The sequence below is a fragment of the Gallus gallus genome, chromosome 1, assembly GCF_016699485.2.
Source record: "Gallus gallus isolate bGalGal1 chromosome 1, bGalGal1.mat.broiler.GRCg7b, whole genome shotgun sequence".
Taxonomy (NCBI): Eukaryota; Metazoa; Chordata; class Aves; order Galliformes; family Phasianidae; genus Gallus; species Gallus gallus.
In genome coordinates this window covers 51,693,290-51,716,658 of record NC_052532.1, presented here as the reverse complement: position 1 = coordinate 51,716,658, position 23,369 = coordinate 51,693,290, and the positions used below count along the sequence as shown (strand labels likewise).

Here is a 23,369-nt window from a genome sequence, read left to right as displayed (position 1 = left end):
GAGGAACAAAGTTGCACAGTAGCCATAAAGGAAAAAGCTAAGATGGGCACACTTCAGCTTCTGACAAATGGCAAAAGGAGCAGGCTTTTCCTGTGGTGTGCTCCACCCTGCCAGCAGGCTTTGGACTGTAAGGCTGCTGAAGTACTGCTAACTCATTGTGGTAGTCTGCTTGCTAACTCCCCATGGATATAAGGGAGGAGCGAGGGCTCATTTGGGAAAAGGCAAAAAGAGAGGGAGTATGGAAAAGATGCTGGACGGCAACTCAAGGGCAATCAGATGTAGTCATGATGCTTTGGCTGAGATATGTACTGAATAATACCTCGGAGTTGCCCGTGAAGTCAAGTACCTGGCAGAGGATGGCTCTGTATGCTAGCTCAGCATTCGTATGCTATGGTGAGAATACCACAGGGACTCAGTCCATTTTCCTCATTGAAATGATCAACTCAAATAAAGTGAATTAACTTGATTTCCACCTCACCCTGCCTAAATCACCCTCCTTTGAAGTCCTCCTTCCTCATTCATGCTATGCCTGTGCCCTATATATAAAATCCATTGTGTCTCAAGGGCAGCTGGAGTAGAAACCACAGAAGGGACACAGAGGCCTTTTATCCTTAACAGACTTACACAGAAAATTAATCCCGTTTTGGGACACAGTAACAGCTCTCAGATTAGAGAGTCAGAAGAAGGTAGCATGGCTGGACTGCTGACTGTACCTCTGCTTGCTGCCCTTGAAAGGGACTGATTCAGGGAACTTTGTTCACCCACAATAAAATGCTCAGTGAGTAAAAGGAAGGTGCAAAACCTTGTTCTGATGCTACATAAGCACATCGTGTAACTTAAACTGAGGGATCAGTTCAACTCTGTAACTGTGAGCAGGCATAACCGTAGTGGAGTAAAATTGCTATGAGGAGTGAGAAGGGGTTTAGGGACTGACTTTTCTGTCATATCTCTCAGGGAGAAAATCTCAACAAAAGCCACCAGTATTAATGAAAGCCAATTGGAACTTGATAGGAATTATTCTGCTATTTTGTCAGCGTTGGTTGGAACACAGGGATTTTTGAAGATTTCCTTTGTAGAAGCATATGTAGGAACACTGTGCTCTCTCCTCTGGGCTGTGAGATGCACAAACCTTTGGGAATTCGTATTTCTCTCAGGATCTGGTTTGTGTTCAGCTTTTCAATCTTTCATGGGAGACCAAGAATCCTACTTCACCGGTACTCAATAACTCAATGAGAGGGCAAGAGCACAGACACAAGTCCTACCTGTGTGCTCTGAGAGACCCAGAATAATGGAAGGGAAGTTTGGGTTGCCAGCTCTAAACACTGCAATTCTTCTAAAAATCACCCCTATGAGCTAGAAGAGGAGAACCAGGAGGGATAAACACAGGAATTTTCACACTGAGTTAAGCTACCAGGTCCCAAAGGATGGGCTTCAAGACAGGCCTTCTCAAATGATTAAATAGGTCATATCAGAGGAATGGAAAACAAGAAGGTGGGCTCTGTTGCCCACTGCTTGCTTCTGTTGTGCCAAGGCATCAGATTTTCACATCTCACTAGCAGCTCTCCATATCCACAGGTCTGCCAGACGTGGGGGGGCTCTATGGAGTAGTAATTCAGTCATGTGTCATGATGGTGTGAGGGTCCAGGACTGGAATGTGCAGGGGACATGGTAAGCAGGGACTGGCTCAGCATGTAGGACTGAAATTTCCTAGTTGTATTTGCTGGTATTACACTTGGCTCTGACCAGAGATATTTGTTGCTACTTGGTAGCATACAAACGCTTCCTCCCGTGTAAAAGGAAGGAGGAGGAAGAGCTCAGCTGCAGGGGAAAACAGAGAAATCACAGAGCGAGGGAGGGAGCAGTGGAGGAAGGAGCAGGTGTAGCATACGTCCTACAAGGTCCATCTGTTCCTCATTAACCAGATGTCCCCCACCCACCTCCTGAAGTGCCATTGACTGTACATTGTCAGGACAAGAAGGGTATAACAATGCCACCATGGTGCAGACATTCATACACCAACAGGAGTCCTGCCATGCAGCCATCCTTCCCTCTACTGCCCTTCCAGATTGGATGCCAAGTCCCTCTTTTCCTAATCAGCTTTTAAACAGTTACATCCTCATAACGCCTCTTGCATTATAATTGCCATGTGTTTCATTCCGCTCCGAAAATGGCAAGCTATTTCAGCCCTGCTTATCGGAATCTGATCTTACTTCCTGTAAATGTGTCACCACTTCCTGAAGTATTTAAGCAGGGGAGAGTGAATCCTTGATCTAAAAAGTGATTTCTGGTTGCCAAACTTCATCATTTTAAGAGTCAGCGAGTCCTTGGATTCACACCTGTATCCAAAGAACAGCGAATAGATTTATGGACAATTCAACCTACTAAAGATTATTCAGAAATGCAGGAAGAGCCATAAATTACTTTGTCTATGTTGTTAGCCAAGGATCATTTATAATAAGAGCCCATCGAGCCATCTTTACTCCAAGGGTGATCTGTGTGTTGGTCTGTGTGTGGGCATGTCAATGTAGGAAGATTTTGTCTCGCCCTAAGCTTTATTCACAGCCTGCTTATGGGAATTCTTCCCTCACCTCCATGTTCCTGATGAAACTAAAGCTCTCTGTCCTCTAAATCATACCCCATCATGGCTCATAAATTGCATGGTGCAATTGGAGCATCTGCTGAGCTGCAGCTGCAGATAATGTGATGCTTCCACCTATTTTCCTTCCACCTACAAAAACGTGCAGGTTTTGCTGCACCCTGAGTCCCTGACATCAGGAAGATGACCTGTATCCTGATCTTGTCTTGATGCTCTGAGCTTCTGCTCAAGGAACTTGAATGGGTGGAGGAGATCCAGGTGAGCAGGCGTTCTCCAGAACCAGCAGCCCAAGTCTCTAACTTAGACAAATGTCTCCACCTTATTCAAAGTCACTGTACCCACCTAGCTTTCAGTGTTACTGGATTAGTACTAGGTCTTCCCTGGATGTCAGTTTGGAGTGTCAACTCAAGTTGTTCTGGGACCTCTATATGAATTGAGTGCCTCCTTGGTGTTATGGCGTTGTTACATAGCTGTTGCTGAGGGAATAGTTTCAGTGTGGATGTGTGCTGATTATTAGACAGGGGAGATTGCGAAGCTCTTCACACATCTCTGATAGTAGCTGGTCCTTGAATCCTTTCGGTCATGACTGAGATCCAACAGAAGGATGGTGGGATTGCTGAGGCCTCTGCATGTTATGAAAAGCTGAACAAAGCCATGTAGGGATGGAAAGGATTAAAGAAAGACTTGGATGAGGAACAAAAGAGTAAACTTCATCAAGAGGCAGGAGAGAGTAGATGGCAGAGAGGGGAGTGAATGTTCTCTGAAAGAAAAAGCTAAATTTAGTGGAGGGAATAACCATGTTCAGAAAAGACAAATTATGAGCTGGCAACCTGAAGGTAGGAGATCCCCCACAGAGTCAAAGAGAGAGGGAGCTGTGCATAGGGCATTGTGTTTGTTGTTTTCTCATGGTCTGTATTTTCCAAGCAGTGCTGGGTTCAGACATTATGTGCAAAGTTCATCTTTATTGTACATTTTTTACATCAAGCAGTGCCTGATGAAATAAAGTGTAAGCCAGGAGGCTCGTGCCTTATGACAGCTTTCTGTGAGAGGCTGCATTTAAGCTACCTGGGGAAGTTGTATGAGCCTGTAGGGAGAGGCAACTGCAGCAGGAGGTCAAGCTCCTGGGAGGGGACAGTCAATAAAGGTTCTGTGCCCCTCAAACATCCCCGGAGGCACCCAGTCAGGGGTAGTGCTCGTCTCTCTTTATGCTCTACAGGCTTAAAGCACAATGGAAAATCAGCACCTGGATTCTGAGGTAGCAATCTGAAGCATGTCCAATGAGTGGCTCCCAGCCAGGTTTGTGACAATCTGATCCACCAAATTCAGAAAATCCCTTTTTAGTTCTACAGTTGACACTGGAAAAAATCTGGGAACATAACTGGGAACTTAAGAGCTGAAGGCACCTGCTGACCGTGAATGAGAAGAAAAAAAGGTAAGCAGGTGGAAAAAAGTAACAAATGATAGTGAGATGGTTCCTTGTGCTGTTGCATGGTAGAAAACAAACAATAGGAAGTGCCAAAACTGTCTCTGCTTGCATCACGTAGCACACGAGTTTGTGCTGCTGTGGCAAGTTAATGTGGATGCACAGCCATGGCTTACTTGTGTGGTAGAAGAGCACACCTGAAAATCTCTCCAGGTGGCTTCCAACTCAAATGGACAGCCTCTGGAGGAAGCTGGTATCCAGCAAGATGTGGAAAGGCATACCTACAGTGACTGCTGTTGCTATTAAACACCATCTGTTGCAGATGTACACAGGAACTCAGTATTGGATCCTGCTTACATCACAAAGGTTAAATGAGATAATCTGCTGCTTAGCCTCACATGCATCATTGCCGAACAGAAGAATCAGTGGTTTATGCTCACTTGTACCAGCTACGGATTTGACCCAGGATGCCAACAGAGGCCTTACTTCCCTGACCATCTCACTGACCAAGACTTGGACAGCATGGATTTTCTTTCTCTTTTTTTCCCCTTGTTTTATTTTATTTATTTTTTCTTCTTCTGTCTTGAAGCACTGTAGAGCTGGTTTGTTTTTTAACAAAACCTTTTCTAGGTACCAAGCAAGTCTGCAACTGCAGTAAGAACAATACCCTGGTGTTCTCCCTTTCCATTTGGTTCTAAGAATCTCTGAGTATCAAAGGGACTTTGCTTTGGAGAGAAAAAAAAGATAATAATGAATGACTTAAAATAGCTCTGCTGAGGAAAATATGAATTTGATTTCAGTTGCTGAGGGAATAAGATTTTTCCTGGCTTGCTGTCTGACTCCAGTAGAAGACTAGCCAGATCTGATGCAGTTCCTGCAGAGACCTCCCATGTGCAAAGAATCCAGGAGCTGGCAAGAAGTACTGGAGGGCTTGAATTGGTTCTAATACATTACTGATTGCATCCGTGACATTTCCATGGTTCTTTAGAGATCATCTCTGTACTTCACACTTGGAAAACAAGCCACGTCCTTCTGTGTTGTGATAGGCAGTGGGGCCAAGTAAACAGAGCTCTGGAAAGATGACGGAGGAATAATCTGGATATGGACCTATGTCTCAGTAAAAAAGTGAGTTCAGCTCTGTCACAGTTTGTGTATTTGACAAACCATTTAGCCTTCTCAGGTCCCAAATTTTCCGTGTATATCATGGGCATGGGAGCATTTCCTTGTGCTCCAGGGGCACCGGTTACTGGTATACATCAAAGAGTGAGAAATAATGCACTAGCGAAATGACTTCAGTTGCCCTGAGCAGAGAACAGCAGTGTTATGCAGAGAAAGTACAAACTGAAACCTCACCAGAAGCATTGTTTTTGCCGATGGAAAATGGGACATTTCCTGCAGTAAATCATCTGCTAGTCCTTGTTTTTCTGACCAGCGATGGCACCAGTGGGCTGGGCATGTCATCCTGACTGGCACCAGTAAAAATTTCATACCATAATCTGCCACTGTCCATTCTGGAGATGCCACGTGTCATGGAAAGTAAATTTACTTTGAGAGGCTTAAAAATGTTATTGAAACTATTGTTGTGTTTCTCCTCTATGAAAGCAATCATCGATTCTACTAAACTAACCACACAGATCATGGGATGGCATAGTATTCTTAAAAAAAAAAAAAAAAAAAAAAAAAAAAGACCCTCAAATAGTCCTTCCATGCACAAAAGTGTCAACATTTTAGATTCCTGTCGTCTGAAGTGAGTTCTTTAGAGGAGCTGAGTATTTCCAGCTTTCTCAGTGATATCTGAAACAGTGTAGACAGTGTGGCAGCTAAAGGTGGCTTTGTGCTGCCTTTGTATTTTTCTGACCATTAGACCAGAAAAGATTGGCTTAGTCTCTGATGCAAGTTAGAGTCTCCTCAAGGCTGTTCTAATATATACCTGACTAAATTATAACTCAAAACAAGGTATCACTGAAGAGGGGGACTCCTGGAAGAGATGTATTGTTGTCAGTAATCTTTTTCACTTGATCCCATCCCCTAATGGAAGGGAAGTTTATGCATTTGTTGGCTACATGGAGATTTCTCTGTAACAGGGTGATCTCCAAGCAGCCACTAAAACCAGCAGTGTGCAGTCATGTTAGTAGAGGGCAGGATCCCTTTCTGACTCTACGGAGTTGGACAACAATATAATCAGCTGGAATAGCATGATGTTTTCTGCTCTGAAAAAGATGTCACTGGCTCAAGACTATATCTTGCCTATTTTGGGCCTTGGGCAGGTGGTGTTTTGTAGGGGACAAAACACAGAAATCAAAGTGGATGTTTAAACTAAGAAATGAAACAAATGCACGTTTTCCAGGGAAGAGGTACTTCATCCATGAGAAGAGGCAATTACGAGGTGCACCAAAGGCTATGCAGCATACTGTTCTCATCATTCCTGCAATGCATTCCAGGAGGGCTCCTGACAAGTTCAGGAGATGGTATCTAAGGGACCCTGCATGATCCCATGACCCAGCAAAAACCTGTATGACACAGCAGTACCTGATATAACCAGTGCAAAATCACCACGATAACCTAGCGTGACCCACTGGATTGACCCTGCGACAAGATTTGATTTATTACAAATGACATGGATTTAATCACTCACCAGAGAATGCCGAATGACGCAGCACAGCGATGCTCACTGTGGCCCTACTGAACTGGCATGCACTGATTGGCTTAAGGAGCACACCCATTGGGTGATTCATCCAATTAACGAGCGGCCAATCCTCCCAAAGCTAATGAAATACAGCTCTATTTTATGTGGAGCACTTTCTAGCAAGCCATGTAGGCTTTTCTGCTGTTCTCATCACCCTGATACATGAGCACATTGTAATTGATGGACAGTTCGTTTGCGGTTGATGATAAAAGAAAACCTGGTTCCTAATAAGATACAGTTGAATAATTTGTGAAATTATAATCAAAATCTAAATGTTCAGTCAGCTAATTAATTACTGTATAGGCTTAGTGTACACTGAATGTGTCTTTCATCCCAAAACATTGAGTTAGAACTTTTAAGGACTATGAATACTGAGGCAATCAGTATTAGAACACTGCTGCAAAGTGCATAAACTATATCTCAAATATAGAGACATTTCCTGCAGACTATGAGAAAGACATTGCAGTACTTCGGTACTGGAAGGGAAAGTACAGATAATTTCAGGGTGCATAGCAAGCTGTGACTAAAATCAGTACGGCATTAACATTTGTCACCTAGAGCATAGATGTGGGGCTTGGCCCTCAAATTACTCCCAGTTGTTTCACACCACTTAATAACACCAACCAGCAAAGATATTTGCTTAAATTCCTTTTAAAACATTCTGTCTGCATGACATAAGTTCGGAGACATGCGAATATGAAGGTACTGGTAGATGCTTTTTGCCTGTCATTCTGGAATGACTGTAATATACACAGGCCAGAAGACCAAGTCCAAATGGAAGGAGTAACCAATAGGGCCTGTTTTGAACTGCCTTGATTCGATAATGTTGTCTCATCCTTCATAATCAACCTCTTCTCCAATCAGAGCCTCAGTTTCCCTTACTCATTTTGTATATCCTTTCGTCTAATTTCCATGAGATCCCAGCTTATTTCTTTCCCTGCAAGAAGAGGAAATCTTCCCTCAGCAGTAGACTCTGCCCCAAGGCCCTACAGGTTTTGCTGCTGTACAATCCAAAACCAGATTCTCTCCCACCTGCTCTCACCACTTTCCTAATCTGATGCCCTGTTGTTTTCGTAACAGCATGTAGAGACGTGAACTGATCTGACTCCCATTCTGCCATCTTCTGACCCAGTTCCCAGGGCCTGATTTTGTAGAATTATGGGCATTTATTCTTGAAAATTGATTACTGGCCCAGAGGCTATGTATTTGTTATCTGGAAAAGAAAGACGACATAACTATTTTTCTTGAATTAGGTCCTGAAAAGGGCAGGAAGTCCAACTGCATTAGCAATGAAAGGAACAAGAGTGGCTCAAGAGAGTCTTGGCAGGTTCAAAAATCACGGCATTTGAAAGTAGAGTCCATATTTGATCACCTATCAACAATTTATCAATAGCTCAGTGATTAAAAACAAAGCTCTTTCACTTCATTAAACACATTCAGTGCCATTTGCTCTACATTCCAAATGGCTGAACTGATGTTCCGATGCAGCCTATTTTTAGTGTTTCTGATTAGTTCATTATTTGGGAAAAGCTGCCGATGGTATATCAGTTGCAGAGATCTAATTCTTGACCTGGATCCCAAAGAAGACTGAGGTTCTATGTGGGTCTTAAGAATTTGTTTGGATGAGAGTTCAACATTCAGCCCTGCTGTGGTGCAGCTCAGTGAAGAGATGGCCATGGAGTTTTCCTCTCCTTGAAACTTTTCTTTCGTTTTTATTATAAGGAAGAAGCCATGTAACATATTATACCTTTTTTTTTTTCTTCAAGAAAACTAAGATCAAGAATGACAGAAAATGAGCAGTCTCAGTGAGAATTAAACAAGATACTCAAAATAAGTGATCTCTTGGGTGTCTGAGTAAATTACCACCCCCAGATCAGATTTTTATTTATTTTCAGAGCAAACTATTTCTTTGCTGGTAAATCCTGCAGTTTTGTCATGAATCCAATGAATTTTCACTGGTAAGTGACAACCCCGGAGACAGAAGTGGCCATGTATCCCCAGGGCAATAACTACATGGGCGAAAGCATTCCAGCATTGCCTTTTCAGCAAGCTTCAGCCCTCATGTGAAAGGACAGAATCTGCAGGTCACATGGAGATTAGTCTCTGTGTCCTTCAGCCCTGCCTGCTAAAACCACAAAGGAGAAATCCAGCTGTGACGGATTCTTCTGGCTTCAGAACTCCCATGCACTCAGAGACACATCTGGGAATGAGCTCCCTTCCAGAATCCCAAATAACATGGTACGCTTTCTAGAAGAACTGGTATGAGATGCGAACAGTTCACTTCTTTCATACTACCTGTGGTTACCTAACAAGGGGAAAAAAAACCTCCAAGTACACGGGCATGCCTGTTTGGGGATACAGAAATTAGATTTAGATTGAGAATTGAGTGAGTCTCTTGCTATAAGTCTCCATGGCACAACATAATGTGACCTCACATGGGTCTCAGAAACAGCACACGCGACTAAGCGTTGCATCCTGACAGCTCTCAGACACGCTGCTAATTTGTCTGTGCAGAGTACTATGCTTCAGTAGCCATTAGAGATGGAAATACCTAAGCTAGCTTGCTTTGAGTTATTCAGGTATCTCTTTCTGGTACTGCCTGGTGCTGGGCAGATGTACTTTGTTCTGCATTCTGCTCTCCTTACTCTGGAGAAGGTGATGAAATACTCTCTCATTGGTATCAAAAACAATGATCCAGAAACAAGATTTACACTTTTGCTGTATTCTGCTTTGCTGCATTTCATATGTCATTTATCATCTTAGATTGTCACTTCTTTGACGTCTGGATGAGAACTTTCGTGTATGCGCATTGTCTAGAATAAGGTGTTTCCACCATACATGGAGCATTCTGGTGCAGCTGCAATGGCACAATAACAAAAGCAAGTGAAATGCTCAGAAACACTGTGTTGAAGAGCAGAAGCCAAAGAGGAGCATTACAGTTTGGTTCTTCTGTTTTACTGAAGATAATCTGTCCATGCCATAGATTCTCTAGCACAAAAACTGTACCCCAGACCTCCAGAAGGAGACAGGTCTCCAGCAGGGAGACACATCATAAGAAGTGGTCATGTCCGCTTTAAGCTGTATGCTTACATGGGTAAATTTCTTAGCTTTACCAAGAAAAGGTTGAGACAAAAATTGTACACTGCAGCTCCTTTGATTCTTCTCACCAGCCCTCCTTTGCCAATCTTTCACTGCCTAGAGCCATGACCATCGATCACACTTTCCAATATTGGTGGTGAGGTCCATGTTTGGTTGGTGTGATCATTCCTTCCCTGCCTATGTGTATTTAAGTCCTTCTTAAAGCCATGGAACAGAGCAGGGAAGAGAGGGTGAAAAGGCCTCTAGGGGTGTCACTCAGGAGGAAATCAGTGCCATTCCACAAGGCAGAGAAGATGGATGAGGAGGCTGTCTCTCCGTCCATCAGCTCTGACTGATATTCCTGCTTCTCTCAGACCAGAGCATTTCAAGTCTGTCTTACACATGGCTCCCATGATTTCTCCTGACACACTCTTCTCTCTCTGACCATATTTCCCAACTATCTTCAGGGCAACTCTTTCCACCAACTCCCCATGTCACGCTGTGGTTGAGGCCTGTGTCCCCCCTACCTCAGCTCTCCCTTTGGCCAATTGTGCTTTACAGATGCTGCAAGATCCTTCCATCTCTGACCTTCCCTTTCTTTCCAGCAATTAGAGATGCTTCCCTCTACCATGAGTCTACTCCCAGGAAAAAAAAAAAAAAAGAAAAAGTAAAAACAAACAACCAAAAAGAAAAACACATGCCCTTGGTTTCTGCAGAAGAGTGTGAATCCTTCCTGGTGCTGGTGCTTCCGCATCCTCACGGTGCTCTTTCTTGAAGTCTTGCCTTGCTCTGAATGCTTTCCCCCTCACTGTTCCCGCAAATGTGGGCCAAGCTGTAATGATGCAGCACACAGAAAAACACCTTTCTCCTGTGATCTTAGACAGCCCCTGGAATTAATTCCTGGAAAGCTGCTCTTGGCCTTACTGAGTTATTCTTTCCTGCGTACAAAGGGACAAAGTGATGACTGAAATGGGGGAGAGTGGTGCAGTGATTGGGGAAGAGTGCTGCAATGAATAGGCAGTCACCTGAAATTTAGGAAAATTGTCAATCTTACACTTTTTTCCTGTGTGCTGTGCTGCTCTTTGCATTACACTTCACTCTGCAGGGTTGGCATATTAGTTTCTCTGTTTTTCCTCCTCCCAATAGTGAAATAGCTGCACCGCTCTGCTCTCAGCAGTTTTTTTCCTTCAAGACGATGAGGTGCTTGAGTACAGCTGCAATGGATGTGTCTTAGCTAGAGGACACCGAAACCTTCAGCTGCATTAATCCCCAGCTGTCCACAGCTGCTATGTTAACCCAAACCCTTGCACTTCAAGACAGATCCTGCAATCCTCTCTGGTTTCCTCCCAAGCTTCCTATTGACCTTCTCTATGAATTTTTTTCTTCTGCAAAGGAATACGTGGATCCTGCTTTTGGGGATGCAAAGGCAGCAGGAGAAATGTAGACATCTCCTTGACTAGAAGACTTAGGAGTCTAGCCAAAAGCAAAATTCCTCCCATCTTGAAAGTTATAAAGAATCTTTGTTCTGGTTATTTCTTGAGGGAACCGTTACATGTCTCCAGTTCTGTTGTTTTACAGGTCAGCTTACAATTTCACTTCGTGCTGGGTACTATCAGGCTCTGGGCTCCAGGCAGGGAAATCATATGGGGAGTTTCTAGGACAGAGGCTTCTACACTGAACTGTAGCACCCCTCAACTCAAAAGCACACTGCAGGGTTGCCGTGAAGCAAGCTGGAGGAGGTAGGAGCCTTGAAATGGCTACTCCTGGACCTTTCCTCTCCCGTGGGCTGCATTTCCATAGCATGTTGAAAATCTATGTCTCTCACTCAGCTGTTTCCTTTGCACACCACCTCCTCTTTCTGTCCCCAAAATACCCAAAACCACCTTCTTCACCCTGCCTACAATGTTCCCACTGTCTGTGGCCAAGTGTGAACTCACAAATGCAGGAAAACCATCCTCCAGTCGTGTCATTTAATAAAGGTTCATCCTTGCTTCAAACAATTTCCTGTACTTTATTTCACCCCTCAAGCACCATTCCTTAGTCTCTGAATATTTGATTTCTGCCTCCTCCCTTCACACAGGATGACATTCTTTTCTGCTCGAGTCCTCTCAGGCGCTGCTGATCTTGAAGCTGCCCAATTACAACCACTTTTCTTGTGCTGGTGACACCTTAAGAGACAACAGCAGCTGCCTATAAAGGGCCTCTGCCATCTGTTTCCTCTGCCACTTCTCTGAGACAACTCAAGCTATATACAGAAAAATATTTATCACAGTTCATTCACTCCCTCAGTCAAAAATGAGTAAGAGAAAAATGTCTTCTTTCATGGTTCTGCCACTGTCCTTCAAAAAAACTCATGACCCTCAGCCTAAGAAAAAGGGCAATGCTTGAATCTAAAAGAAAGCAGCAGAAATTCCTGATGATTGATTCCTTGGGACCCTGTACTCTAAAGGCAATTCTGAGAGCCATCTGCATTCAGAAATGACTCCTCAGGCTCTCTGAAAGGCAAAAGTCAGAGCTAGGATACTTAATCTCAACTCCCAGGCTTTCTAACTGACCACATCTGAAAGGAGATACACACGCGTGCACATGCATGTACACATTTAGCTGTCAAACCATTTTCAGCTCTTCTCTGTGGAGGATGAGCTTTTTGGGACTGGGGGTGGCTCCTACCCAGGAGAACTGAGAAATTAAAATAGAAGAGAAGAGAAGAGAAGAGAAGAGAAGAGAAGAGAAGAGAAGAGAAGAGAAGAGAAGAGAAGAGAAGAGAAGAGAAGAGAAGAGAAGATGGCAGATCTGAGAGAGTAAGTAAAGAAAAAGGGAAGAAAAGTAGAAGCAATGAATTCTGAAGGGGCTGATGGAATGAGCAAAGGACAAAATGAAAACAAGAAAGGAAAGCTCTAAGCAACATTTTCAGGACCGAATGAAGCTCCAGAAACAGTTTCTCAGAAATGTGCTATTTGCAGTGGACAGGTTGCAGGAGTCAGCGAATAGGGTTGGATGAAAAACTGTGTGATTGACAGTGCTTGGTCTATGACACTGAATGAACATGACCATAAACCTGGGAAATATTCAGTGTTCAAGTGAGATCCATCACACTGCAGCTACACTGGTGGTATAAACAGGACCTGAAGGAAGAGGGAACTTCCCTGAGCGATGGCAAATTTAAGAATGAAATGCAGTTATGAAGCAGTGGGAGGAGAAAAATAAAACACACTAAAAAAATCATGTTTATGGAGAGAATGAAAACTGAGAAATAGGAAGAAATCCAGGGGATGGAGGTGGATAGTGTTATTCTTTATTTGACAGAATGTATACTTTATACAACAAGCTAAATCAGAAATTTATAGTTGTTCCGCTTCTAGCAAAAACACACACCAGAGGAATTCCTATCCATGGATAGCATGGAACTGCAGTCTCAAGTTTTTGTATACCATCCTCATTTTCTGTTTTTCAAGGCTAACAGGTAGAAGTATATGCTCTAGGGGAACAGGAGGTGCAGGATAAAGTCCATATACTTCTCTGGGGAGTTATAGGTTTGATAGGAAGCTGGTATAAAAACTCCAGCAGTCTGTGCTGCAGAAACAGAAGTGGATTTCACCTGTCCTGCAGGGCTTGTTATGAAAACTCTGACTGTGTAGTTTGGAATTTTATAGGGGAGCTTTTCTGTAGCACAAAGGGGATAAATGGGGCTGGGAGACAGAAAGCTGTCAGCAAATGACAGAGATTCCATGAAAGACAGAAATGCAGAAGGAAGAAAACAAGGAAGCTGAATGCCAGGGGATGCATGGTCTCCTCTACCATTTCACACTTCCACCAACCTCAGGTGGGGAGCCCATAGGAGGACTTTGGTCCCACAGTGAGGGTTGCCAACTTGGACTTTTCTAGAGAGGGTGAAAGATGATGAAAATTGAAATAGCTTTAAGAAAGGTACTGCTGGGCTGGAGGAACAGCTGGCATAAATGGGCATCCCACACACTGAAGGCAAACTGAGGCTCTGGTTTGTGGGGTACAGCGCTGTGGAAGCAGGGCACAGGGTGACCTCGAGGGACGCAGCTGTTTAAAGCATGCACAGCCCTTCCTCAGCCTGATTTCCCTCTTGCCTTCATGGACCGTGAAAGTAGCACGGCTCCTTCCAAGTCACCGAGGTTGCACCAGTGCAAAGGAGGGGAGAATCAGGCCTTCATCCCTTGTGCATAGGAACACTACAGTGTTGTACGTCATCAGATGCCAGTTCAGTAATCACTGCCACAGATGCAAGAGAAAAGAGACAACCTCGTTTCTAATTTAGTCATGATAGCATCAAAGAGACCCAAAGCCTATTGCTTTCTGGGAAGCAGGGATATCAACAATAATAATTCTTTGCACCTATATAGTACCTCCACTGCTAACTACTTACTTTATACCCTGGGGTGTGAAGAAAAAGGACTCCACTTAATTCTGCATGCTCTTAATTGCTCTATATCCCAGATCCTTTCTAACAAAATATGATAGAAATACCTAAACTCACAGTTAATTTGTCAAATTAGGGCAGTCATTGACACTGGCAGAAATGCAGGCCTAGTTTGCATCTTATGTTGCAATTGCATAGCAGAACATCTAGAAACAAAAGAAACGCCAGACCAAGTAAATCTGAGCTCCATTTAATCCCTGACAAATGTTTCAGGGAAGAGGCAGGAAGCACATGGCAGTCAGATAGGGGATAGACTGCCCTTGTGAAATGTTATCCTAGTTTTTATGGAGCCTAGCTTAATTGCTGAATTACGAAACACCCAAAACGCTGTTCATATCCATTATGAGGACGCTTAATTTTAGTGAACTCTGTTGTAAATGCCCACTTGCTTGCTAAATGTTGTTAAAATCTTGGCCACGGGAGCTCCGGTGGCAATAAACTCCACAGCCCTGATACGCATCAAATGAGAAAGCTTTAACTGGGTCTCCGGTGACTCACGTCAGGTCCTCTTGTCTGTGTGTTACAAAATGGGGAAATCAAGAGCTACTGATCCATCTTCTCTAGTCCATTCATTATTCAACACAATCCAATTGCTTTCCCACTCATTCACCTCTTTTTCCAGGCAAACACATCTAGTCTTTCAGGCTGTCCTCATACACACGGTCTTCCTTACTCCTCCTTATCCCTGTCCACATTTTATGAACCCTCCTACGAATCTTCTCCAGATGACTTCCTTGTGCTCTGTTATCTGCCCTGCTCCACTCGTGGTGCTAGGGGACTTGCTGCTGGTGGGTTTTCTGTCTACAGCCATCCACTGCCCTGAGCCACGAGGCAGCAATATTCCTGTTTCAGGGAACTGAGGAGCTGCTGTGTTTCATTTAGAGCCCTGCAAGCCCTACAGCCCTCCTTTTCCCATCAGCCAACAGTACTCTCTGATCTGATGATTGAGACTCACTGAAGACCCCGGCCCCATTCTCCTCACCCCTTTGGGGTGATCGTGAGGATCTCGGGGAGAATCTTCTCCCTGTAAGCAGCTTGAAAAGGATGGCTGTTTGCTGAGACATTCCCTGTAGTGCATAGCAATGGCCCCAGGGTGATGGCTGCAGAGACCCCGATTTTCCCATTGGAGCCTGGCCTGATTCATGTCTGAGGGCTGCCAGGGAGGGTATTTAGGGCTGCCGGGAGCTCCTTCCAGCCCAGTTGCTGGCTGCATGCAGATGAGCCAGCTCATCAGCTGTGCTGCCAGTGAGCCCTCCGGCCACGGAGGTTGGAGGCTGCAAAGTGAAGGGATGTCGGCTTGACCACAGGCAATGAGCAATGAGGGGAGCACAAGGGGGGGAGGGGGGAGGCAGAGGGAGCCGTAGTGCCCTGCGGGTGAGAGAAGGCAGCAACAGCAACCGGTGTCATAGGCTGCTTGGAGGGGGGGGAGGTTGGCCAGAGAAAGAGGAGGGGGATATCCACCCCGAGGGGCTGCCTTGGAAAGGAGCTCTGAAAGGATGGGGTCTCTGGGCTGAGAGGATGTGAGATGGGGGCAGCCAGGGTGATGTGACGGCAGAGAGAAAAGGAAAGAGGACAGAGAGATGAGATGGCAGGAGCAAAGGGGACAGAGGAAAGCAAGGGCAAGCTAATGTAACAGAGGAAAGAGCAAAGGGGGATGGGCCTTGGACAACTTTGAGAGGAATCAGGGAGGAATAATGAAGGGGAAGCTGCTTCTGAGAGAGCGCAGAAGAGACATGAAGATGAAAGAGAAAAATAAAGAGGAAAAACAGGTGAGGGAAACGAGAACAAATTAAAATGGAGATGGATAGAATGAGTCAAAGATGGAGGGTGAGGAGCGAGCTGGGGTCATGCAGGAGAGGGAGAAATAACTTTGGGGTGCACTGCATTTGCAGTCTGCTCCCCGCACTCCTGACCCATCCTGCACTCTGCGTTTCCCTGTTCGGCTGCTGCAGCCCTGGGTCTGGGAGCCCTGCTGGTGACCCCTCCTCAGGCAGCAGACCCCGATCCTCCCAGAAAGCCCCTCTCAAAGGGGAGGCTGTGGTGCCCAGGAAGGCAGCAGTGCATCCCCAGCAATGGGGAGATGTGAAGGGGGAAGCAGCGCAGAACGCGGTGGCGAGGGCTCCCCCTGGGATAAAGAGGGTATGCTTGATTGGGAATCCTGCTCTTAAAACAGGGGCAGGGGGCAGAGCCAGCTGAGAGCCTGAAATGTTCCCCGTTCCCCTCGGCAACCTCCTCGCTGCTGCTTTTACAGGAAATAAATATGGAGATGCTGCTGGCGAGCCCCGGCGGCACTCCTCCCATGAATTCCCAATGAGGTTGCACTGAACCGCAGCTGAGCGAAACAGAGTGGAGGGGCTCGGGTGGGAAAGGGATGGGTTAACATGGAATCGTGGGATAGGAATAGCTCCTGGTCTCCCTGGCAAAGAGACATTTGTTCTATCTCTGTGTAATTTCTTTATACATTACTGCTGCCACACTGCATCTCCATGTCCCTCCCACTGCATTTCACTCTCACTCTCTTCAGCAAGGCAATTTCTGGTGCATTTCAGGACAATATTAACCCATTCCTCTTTCTCTGTCAGTAGGGAGATCCAGAATTTAAACGCAATTTAGAAGTCAGTTCTAGCAGCTGGTTGGCAAGGAACAGCATTTCCTTGTCAAATCTGAAATGAAGTGAGCTTGCAGGTCTCAGCCCATTGAATCCCCAGCTCTCAGTGATGTGTGAATTTAAGCTCTGTGAGAACTAAACCCACCCATGCCTGGGATCCCATGTGCCTCCCCCTCACCACCTGCACCCCACTTCTGGAAATCCTCTGCCTACCTCTTCACACCAGGCCCGTGCATCTCTGCATCCTCCCTCTGCCTGGCAGAGGCAATGCCGGCAGCAGGCAGTGCGGCACCGAGCCTCTGCCTCCTGCATCTCTGGGCTGTGATCTGGGATGCTCCTGCACCACTGAGCGTGGGGACTCTCATTCAATCTACTGCTATTTACACTGCTTCCTCGGAAATCTTCTGGTGTAGGACAGCAAGAGGCAGGGGAAAGGACCCCACCAGCTTTGTGGATCCACAGAAATAGGATGGTGGGCAGCTCTGCAGGTTGGAACTAGGGATGAGGAAAATGAAGGTTGAAAGATAGATAAGAGGGAAGACAAGGAAGAAAGGCTCATAAGATAATGTGAAGGGAAAGAAGTGGCCCATCAGCAGACAGCAGTGAAAGAAGCAGTGTGGGGAAGAGACGCAGCACCAGGATTGTGTCTAGTGCCTGAGCCCTGCCTTGCCTTGCCATCAGCTTTTCGTTTCTGCAAACACCGAAATTGCACTTAACTCTCATGCACTGCTCAGATATAACAAACTGGAAAGGAAACAGATCAGCTCATTAATTTTCCTTGGGAAGGGTCTCTAGGCAGGAATTATTTTCTGCACCAACATCCATTCAATTACTTGCCTTCACACAAGTAAGATCTACAGGGATGTCTAACCCCATGCACATCACTCATGCCTGCCTGCCCTGGACTCCAGTCTCTCCCTTCTCAGTATAAAAGCCTCCCAGTCCTATCCCTTTCCTAATAATAATGACAACATGACAAAACCAATAACCTACCGATATAAAATACATTTCATTTACTTGCTTCATAAGATCCTGATAAGGCTTTGTCATGCACTTTTTGAGATCCTGTAGGAGATCTACAGGAGCTAATGAAAGAATTAGACAAGGCATCACTCATAATAAAAAGTGTTTTAAAAGCATTCGGTGCCAAGGAGGAATTAGACTGGAAGCTCTGCAGCCATTTCAAAGTTGTAAGAGGTGCAGCACCAATGTGTGCCATGAGCTCATGGGTCTCAGCTGCTAGATGTACATGCACACTCCATGTATACGTGGTCAGGGGGCTGAGGTAAGTTCTGCCATTTTTCTTGAAGAGCAAAAATTTTTGAGCAGCTCAGCTACACATTTAAGAACTCCCAAAGCCTTAGAGAGAATTATCTGAAGGAAGATTAGGAAAAGAATTGGAAGCATGGTCTGCAGTAATGGCAACCGCCATCACCTTTCTCTCCAGCCCCGTGGTTGAACAGGGGCTCCCTGTAGGATGCAGAAAAGAGAGGAGAGGGATCCCAACAGAGGCTGAACACCCAAAATGACATTGCAGTTTGGAGCCACACAAAGCTCTGAAGATAATGAATGAGAATGTTGAGTGACTGGAGAAAGGGGGACCCTAAAATCCTAAAAGCCCAGGAACCAAATAGTTCAAGGGGAACTTGCTTTCTGATTGCAGCATATCTGTGTGCACAGGCTGAGCCTCCACGTTCCTTTTTTGCTATTGGATATCTTGGCCAAGATAAAGAAATACAATTTACCACAGTGTTGGAATATGAAGAGTTCACCATTTCTGACAGCCTACAGTGCTGGCTAGTGCTAGCATTCCCTTATATCCCCCCAAATGAAGGCAACCTCATCAGAGCCTTCCTATTGTTAGCAGAAGATTATTTTGGCTCCTTTGATTATTTTCTCATTAAAATTCCTCTGCCCTCCTCTTCACTGACTCTCCAAACCCTATGGGCCTGCACCATTTCTGTCCCACACTCTTCTCCAGGTATTTTTGCCACACTGTGAGCAGGGTGTGAGCAGAGTCCAAGGGTTTAGCCATTTCCACAGCCTCCTGAGAGCAACCTTTTCTCTTCTCAAACCTGTCCAACCCACGTACCACAGGGGCAAGGAACCTCTGCAGCACTCTTCTCCACCCAGCTTGCAGTTCTCACTTGGGAGATCAAGTGAATTAGGGACACCTTTCTGATTTCTTATGCTGAGAAGGGAGACAACCTTCTGGCTTATCAGATATGACATCTGGGGGTTGCCCAGTGCCCTCTCGTGTGTGCCTACTGGGGATATTTGGCTGTGCCACCCTGGGATTAAGGAGTGACAGCCACCAGCCCATGCAGACTTGGGATGAGGGGAGCCAGTCAGAGGCATCCTCAGCCATGAGGCACATCCATGCCCATGTCCTGCTCAGTGTATGGCCATGGAACTCCTGTTACCTAGCTCACCCCAAAGTTTTGGGACAACCTGTGTCCTCAGGCTGGTGATGCTCAGAGCAGGACTTGCTCCCAGGCAGTTCCTAGCACCTTCCAGCCCCCCTACAACTTCTGCCTCACATCCAGCAGCTCTGGGGAGCCAACCAGGTCCCTCCTTTGTGTGGTGGGGACAAAAGAGAATCTCACCATCTCTCATACTGCCTTTCCCAGCTCTTGTGTAGGGCTGCAGTCTGATTTTGCATGAGAGCATGGGCAGGGGACCAAGGTGGCACTGGGAGGGGCTGGGAGCATTTTGGAACCTTTGATGGTGAGCATCCTGGCACTTTCTCTTATCACACAACCACTTCTCCACAGTCCCTGTGGGGTCCTGCTGGATGTAAAGGAGAAGGAGCCTTGAGCTCCTCCGATCTGACAAACCTCACCCGCCCCTTCCTCCTCCCCCTCTGACCGCGTCCCTCTGGATCCGGCTCTGTGGGCACATGGACATGATCTGAATTCACTGCCACCCCTGGCTGGGGTCCTCACACATCTTGTCTCCTCCCTGGCCTCCCTCCGCCCTCTGGCTCAGGGACACAGCTCAAGAGGGGAGTTCTCCCCACAGCCTCCCTCCCTCCCCACATGGCTTCGCTTTTGGGCTTGCTTTTTTTTTTTTTTTTTTTGTCTCCTCTCTCATTAATTTTTAATTAAGGAGATGTCTCTCTCCCCTGTTGTAATGAATAGCTATGTGAAAGGCTTTTCATTCCTTATTAATATATATCTCCATATATTTATCTATTTGGAAGAAATGCGTGCATGTGCGCGAGCGAGTGTGTTTAAAACATCCCCCATTAATTTACTGCTATTGATTTTCTGGCGTGGAGACAGCATATAGTATTCAGCATAGAGCTCCTCTGCAGGATATGTTAAAAGGCAGCAGTTTGGGTTGACAAAGGGCACTAAATGCAGTATGCGTCAAATAGACCATCGCTCAATGAAGTCACTTAGCTATTCAAAACATGTCCAGCCATCACTCAACCATTTGCACCAAGAACGGGGGGGAAATTTGCGCTTCTTCCCGGACACAACCATTTCTAAACAGCAGCTTTAGCTTGCTTTGGTGGGAGACATTAGGACATACACAGTTTATTCCCCCTCCCCCTGCCTTGCATCTCCCAGTGCACTCTCACGAAATCAGTCCTGCGGTACCTGCTTCCCCTCCTGCCCATCAGGGAGCTCCAGGCACACCCAGCTCTGGGGGGCACTAGCAGACCCAGGCGTTATCTGCAGGCACCCACCAGCCTCCATAGCCCATTCTCTTGCTGGGGGCTGATTCATAAGCAGCGTTTTCATAGCAGGCTGCAATGTGCACTGCCTTGCTCTCGCTCCCTCCTTCTCGCTATGTGTATAACAGAAAACCACGCATTTACATCAGTAGCCCCTATCCCTCCAGCACCAGCTGCAGTCCACCTCCCCAGCCCACATGTATGCCAATAGCAGGACTGAGCAACACATATTTAAAAGTGAACTGCTGGCCCCTCACTTCTCTCCCCCTCCCTTAGGAACGTCTGATTCCAGAAGTTGGCTGCGGCAGTGGCTCTTCTGCCATCAGACATGTCACTGAGTTACTGTGCAGTTTCACCACATAAGACTTAGGCTGATTTTTCTATTCAGACACTTGTTTATTTTTAGCTTCTACCATAAACCTTAAAGAAAAGCCTCCAAACAAAAATCTACCCCCAACAACAAACAAGTGGAGGAAAGATCCCAGCCCCAAAACAAATGAATCAGCTGCCAAATAGACCCCCCTGCACCCAGCCCAGTAAGATGTGGTTGCTCACAGACATTATGAAATGCTCTGAACTCTGCTCTAGAGGACTGGAATCACCAGATTTACCATATGAGACGTTTTGGACATAGCAGGGTTATTTCCCTTTCTCTCTCTTTTCCTTTCTAAAGTGAACCAATAATTGCATCTGAATTGCTTTGCAGTCACCCCCTCCCCACATTGGCCCTCACTCCCAGTCTAGTCTTTGCAAATAAGCCATTCGCAAAGAGACAAATTATTTCACTCTGTGGTTGCAGACGGAGCACAGCAATAACACAGCATTTTGGCATTGCTTTCCCAGGCAATACAAACAATCTGAAGACAAGTAGACCACATAGTTGCTTTTTGAAAGGGTCTCTTGGTGTTTTTGTAAGACACATATTATTCCCGTCGGAAGGGGGGGAGTGAAATTCTGGGGAGAGTGTAGGGCAGAGGCTGAGGAAGGAAAGAAGAGAACGGAGCAAAGAATAATTTGCTTGTCTTCTTGCCTCCGTGCCCCATGTAACTAAGCCCACCACTCTCAATTGTGGTGGAAGGAATGAAGTTAGAAAATGGTGGAATGTGAAGGGATTTATTGGGAGTGGGGGGGGGGGGGGGGGGGGGGAAGGGGGGGAGGTATGGGATAGGGGGAGAGAAAAGTGGAGGGGGGGGGTGGAGATCCAGAATCAAATACCTTCCAGGCAGCAGGTTCTCCATAATCCAGAATGGGTCATGACTTCCTCGTTCTTTTTGCTGGTTTCGTTCTCACTGACAGTTTTAGTCTTGCAAACCCCTCTGGAGTAAAGCCAGTAGTCGGTCCCCACAGCTATGGTCATCAGGCTGAAGGCAGCGAAAGCACCAACGGTGGTTAAAAGCATCTGAACACCTCTGTCAAAGAGCCCCATAATTCTTCATTATACAAATACCCAACCGCCTTCTGATTCTTGGGGTGTGTGTGTTTAAAAAAATAAAATAATAATTCCGACTAATAATATAATGGGTATATATAGAGAGATAGATATCAAAAAAGAGAGGTAAGAAAGCCCACGGAAAAGAGTGTAAATTAGAAAGACCACACGGGAACAGGCTTGCCTTTTAAATCGGAAACGTTCTGGTTGAAATATAAAAAAAGGAAAAAGGAAAAAGAAAAAAAAAGAGAGACAAAAGAACCAAGAAAAAACCAAACAAATAAAGAGAGAACCCCCCCCAAAACGAGACGCCTTAATCCCTTTTTCTAAAATTCTGGTCTCCAGTTTCCATATGTAATGGCTAATTTGGAGATGGCTTCCACAGTGAACAGGGGAGCAGCAGCAGCATCCTCAACACAATCTCTCATTATCTGGACCTAGACAGTTAGAGACTGTAAGAGCAGAGATGCAACCTTCAGTCTTCTTGCTTAGCTCTGCAGCCTGCGCCATGAAAATCCTTTTCCTTCCCAGTTATCTTCCTTGGGTTTTTATTTTTTTTTCCCCGGCAGCGGCAGTCGCTCCAATCCTCTCTCACTTTTTCTTGCTCGCTTCTCCTTCCTTTCGTTCGCTCGTTTGCTCCTACCACCAAGCCAGACTGCCCAGTATACTGTAAGCCCTTGATTTCAGCTGAACAGGTGCCGAGGTCTTGCCTCCCATGGCTTTTCCGCACAGCCGCGGCGCTCGCTCCCGGCGGAGGTGGGCGAGGAGAGAGGGGGGCTCCTGGGGGAGGAGGGGGACAGGCGCGGCGCCCTCCTGGGCTGGGGGCGCGGAGCGGCGCCCGGCTGCGGCACCCCCTGCCCCGCGGCAGCCCCCGGCGACTCCCGGGCCGCGCTACTGCATCAAGGCGGCGGCGAGGCGCTGGACAGCTCCCCCGCGGCGGCGGCGGCCCGCGGTGCTGAAGGACAGCTCCCCGGTCCGCGGCACGGGAGGAGCGCTCCCGGCCCCCCGGTGCTGAAGGACAGCTCCCCGGGCGGCAGTGCCGGAGCGGCGCTCCGCGGCCCGCGGTGCTGAAGGACAGCTCCCCTGCCCGCGCCGCCCGCGCCGCCCGCCCTGCCCGCGCCCCAGCATCCGCGGGCGGCAGCCGCCCTCCTTCGCTCTGCGCGGGCAGGCAGGCAGGCAGGCAGGGAGGGGCGGAGGGGGCAGCCTCCCCCCTCCCTGTGCCTACCCCGCCGCTGCCAGCCCCGGGCTGGGTTGCTCCCCCCGGCTGCCGGAGCCTGGGGGAAGGCGTAGCTGGGGCTCTCCCTCTTTCTGCCTTTCAGCCTTTCGCCCCCACCCGCAACCCCCCCCGGCCCCCTGGCTCAGCTGCCTTCGCATCCCCGCCATACGTGCCCAGAGCGGCAAGCACAACCCGCACACG

General features: G+C 46.7%; 1 protein-coding gene across 3 annotated transcripts in view; it reads right to left on the bottom strand.

Moving 5' to 3' along the window:
* CACNG2 (calcium voltage-gated channel auxiliary subunit gamma 2) overlaps positions 1 to 23,369 on the bottom strand; it is a 56,271-nt gene that overhangs the window by 24,635 nt on the left and 8,267 nt on the right. Inside the window, exons 1-2 of one of the 3 annotated variants that reach the window (XM_004937775.5) lie at positions 22,426 to 22,701; positions 21,739 to 21,884 (exon numbers count right to left, since the gene is read on the bottom strand). In XM_004937775.5, the coding sequence (XP_004937832.1) occupies positions 21,739 to 21,880 (142 nt within the window). In that variant the 5' untranslated portion in view covers positions 21,881 to 21,884; positions 22,426 to 22,701. Of the gene's footprint in view, positions 1 to 21,738; positions 22,702 to 23,369 lie in introns of those variants that run through there. The other 2 variants (XM_040656354.1, XM_425482.7) reach the window with 2 other exon arrangements.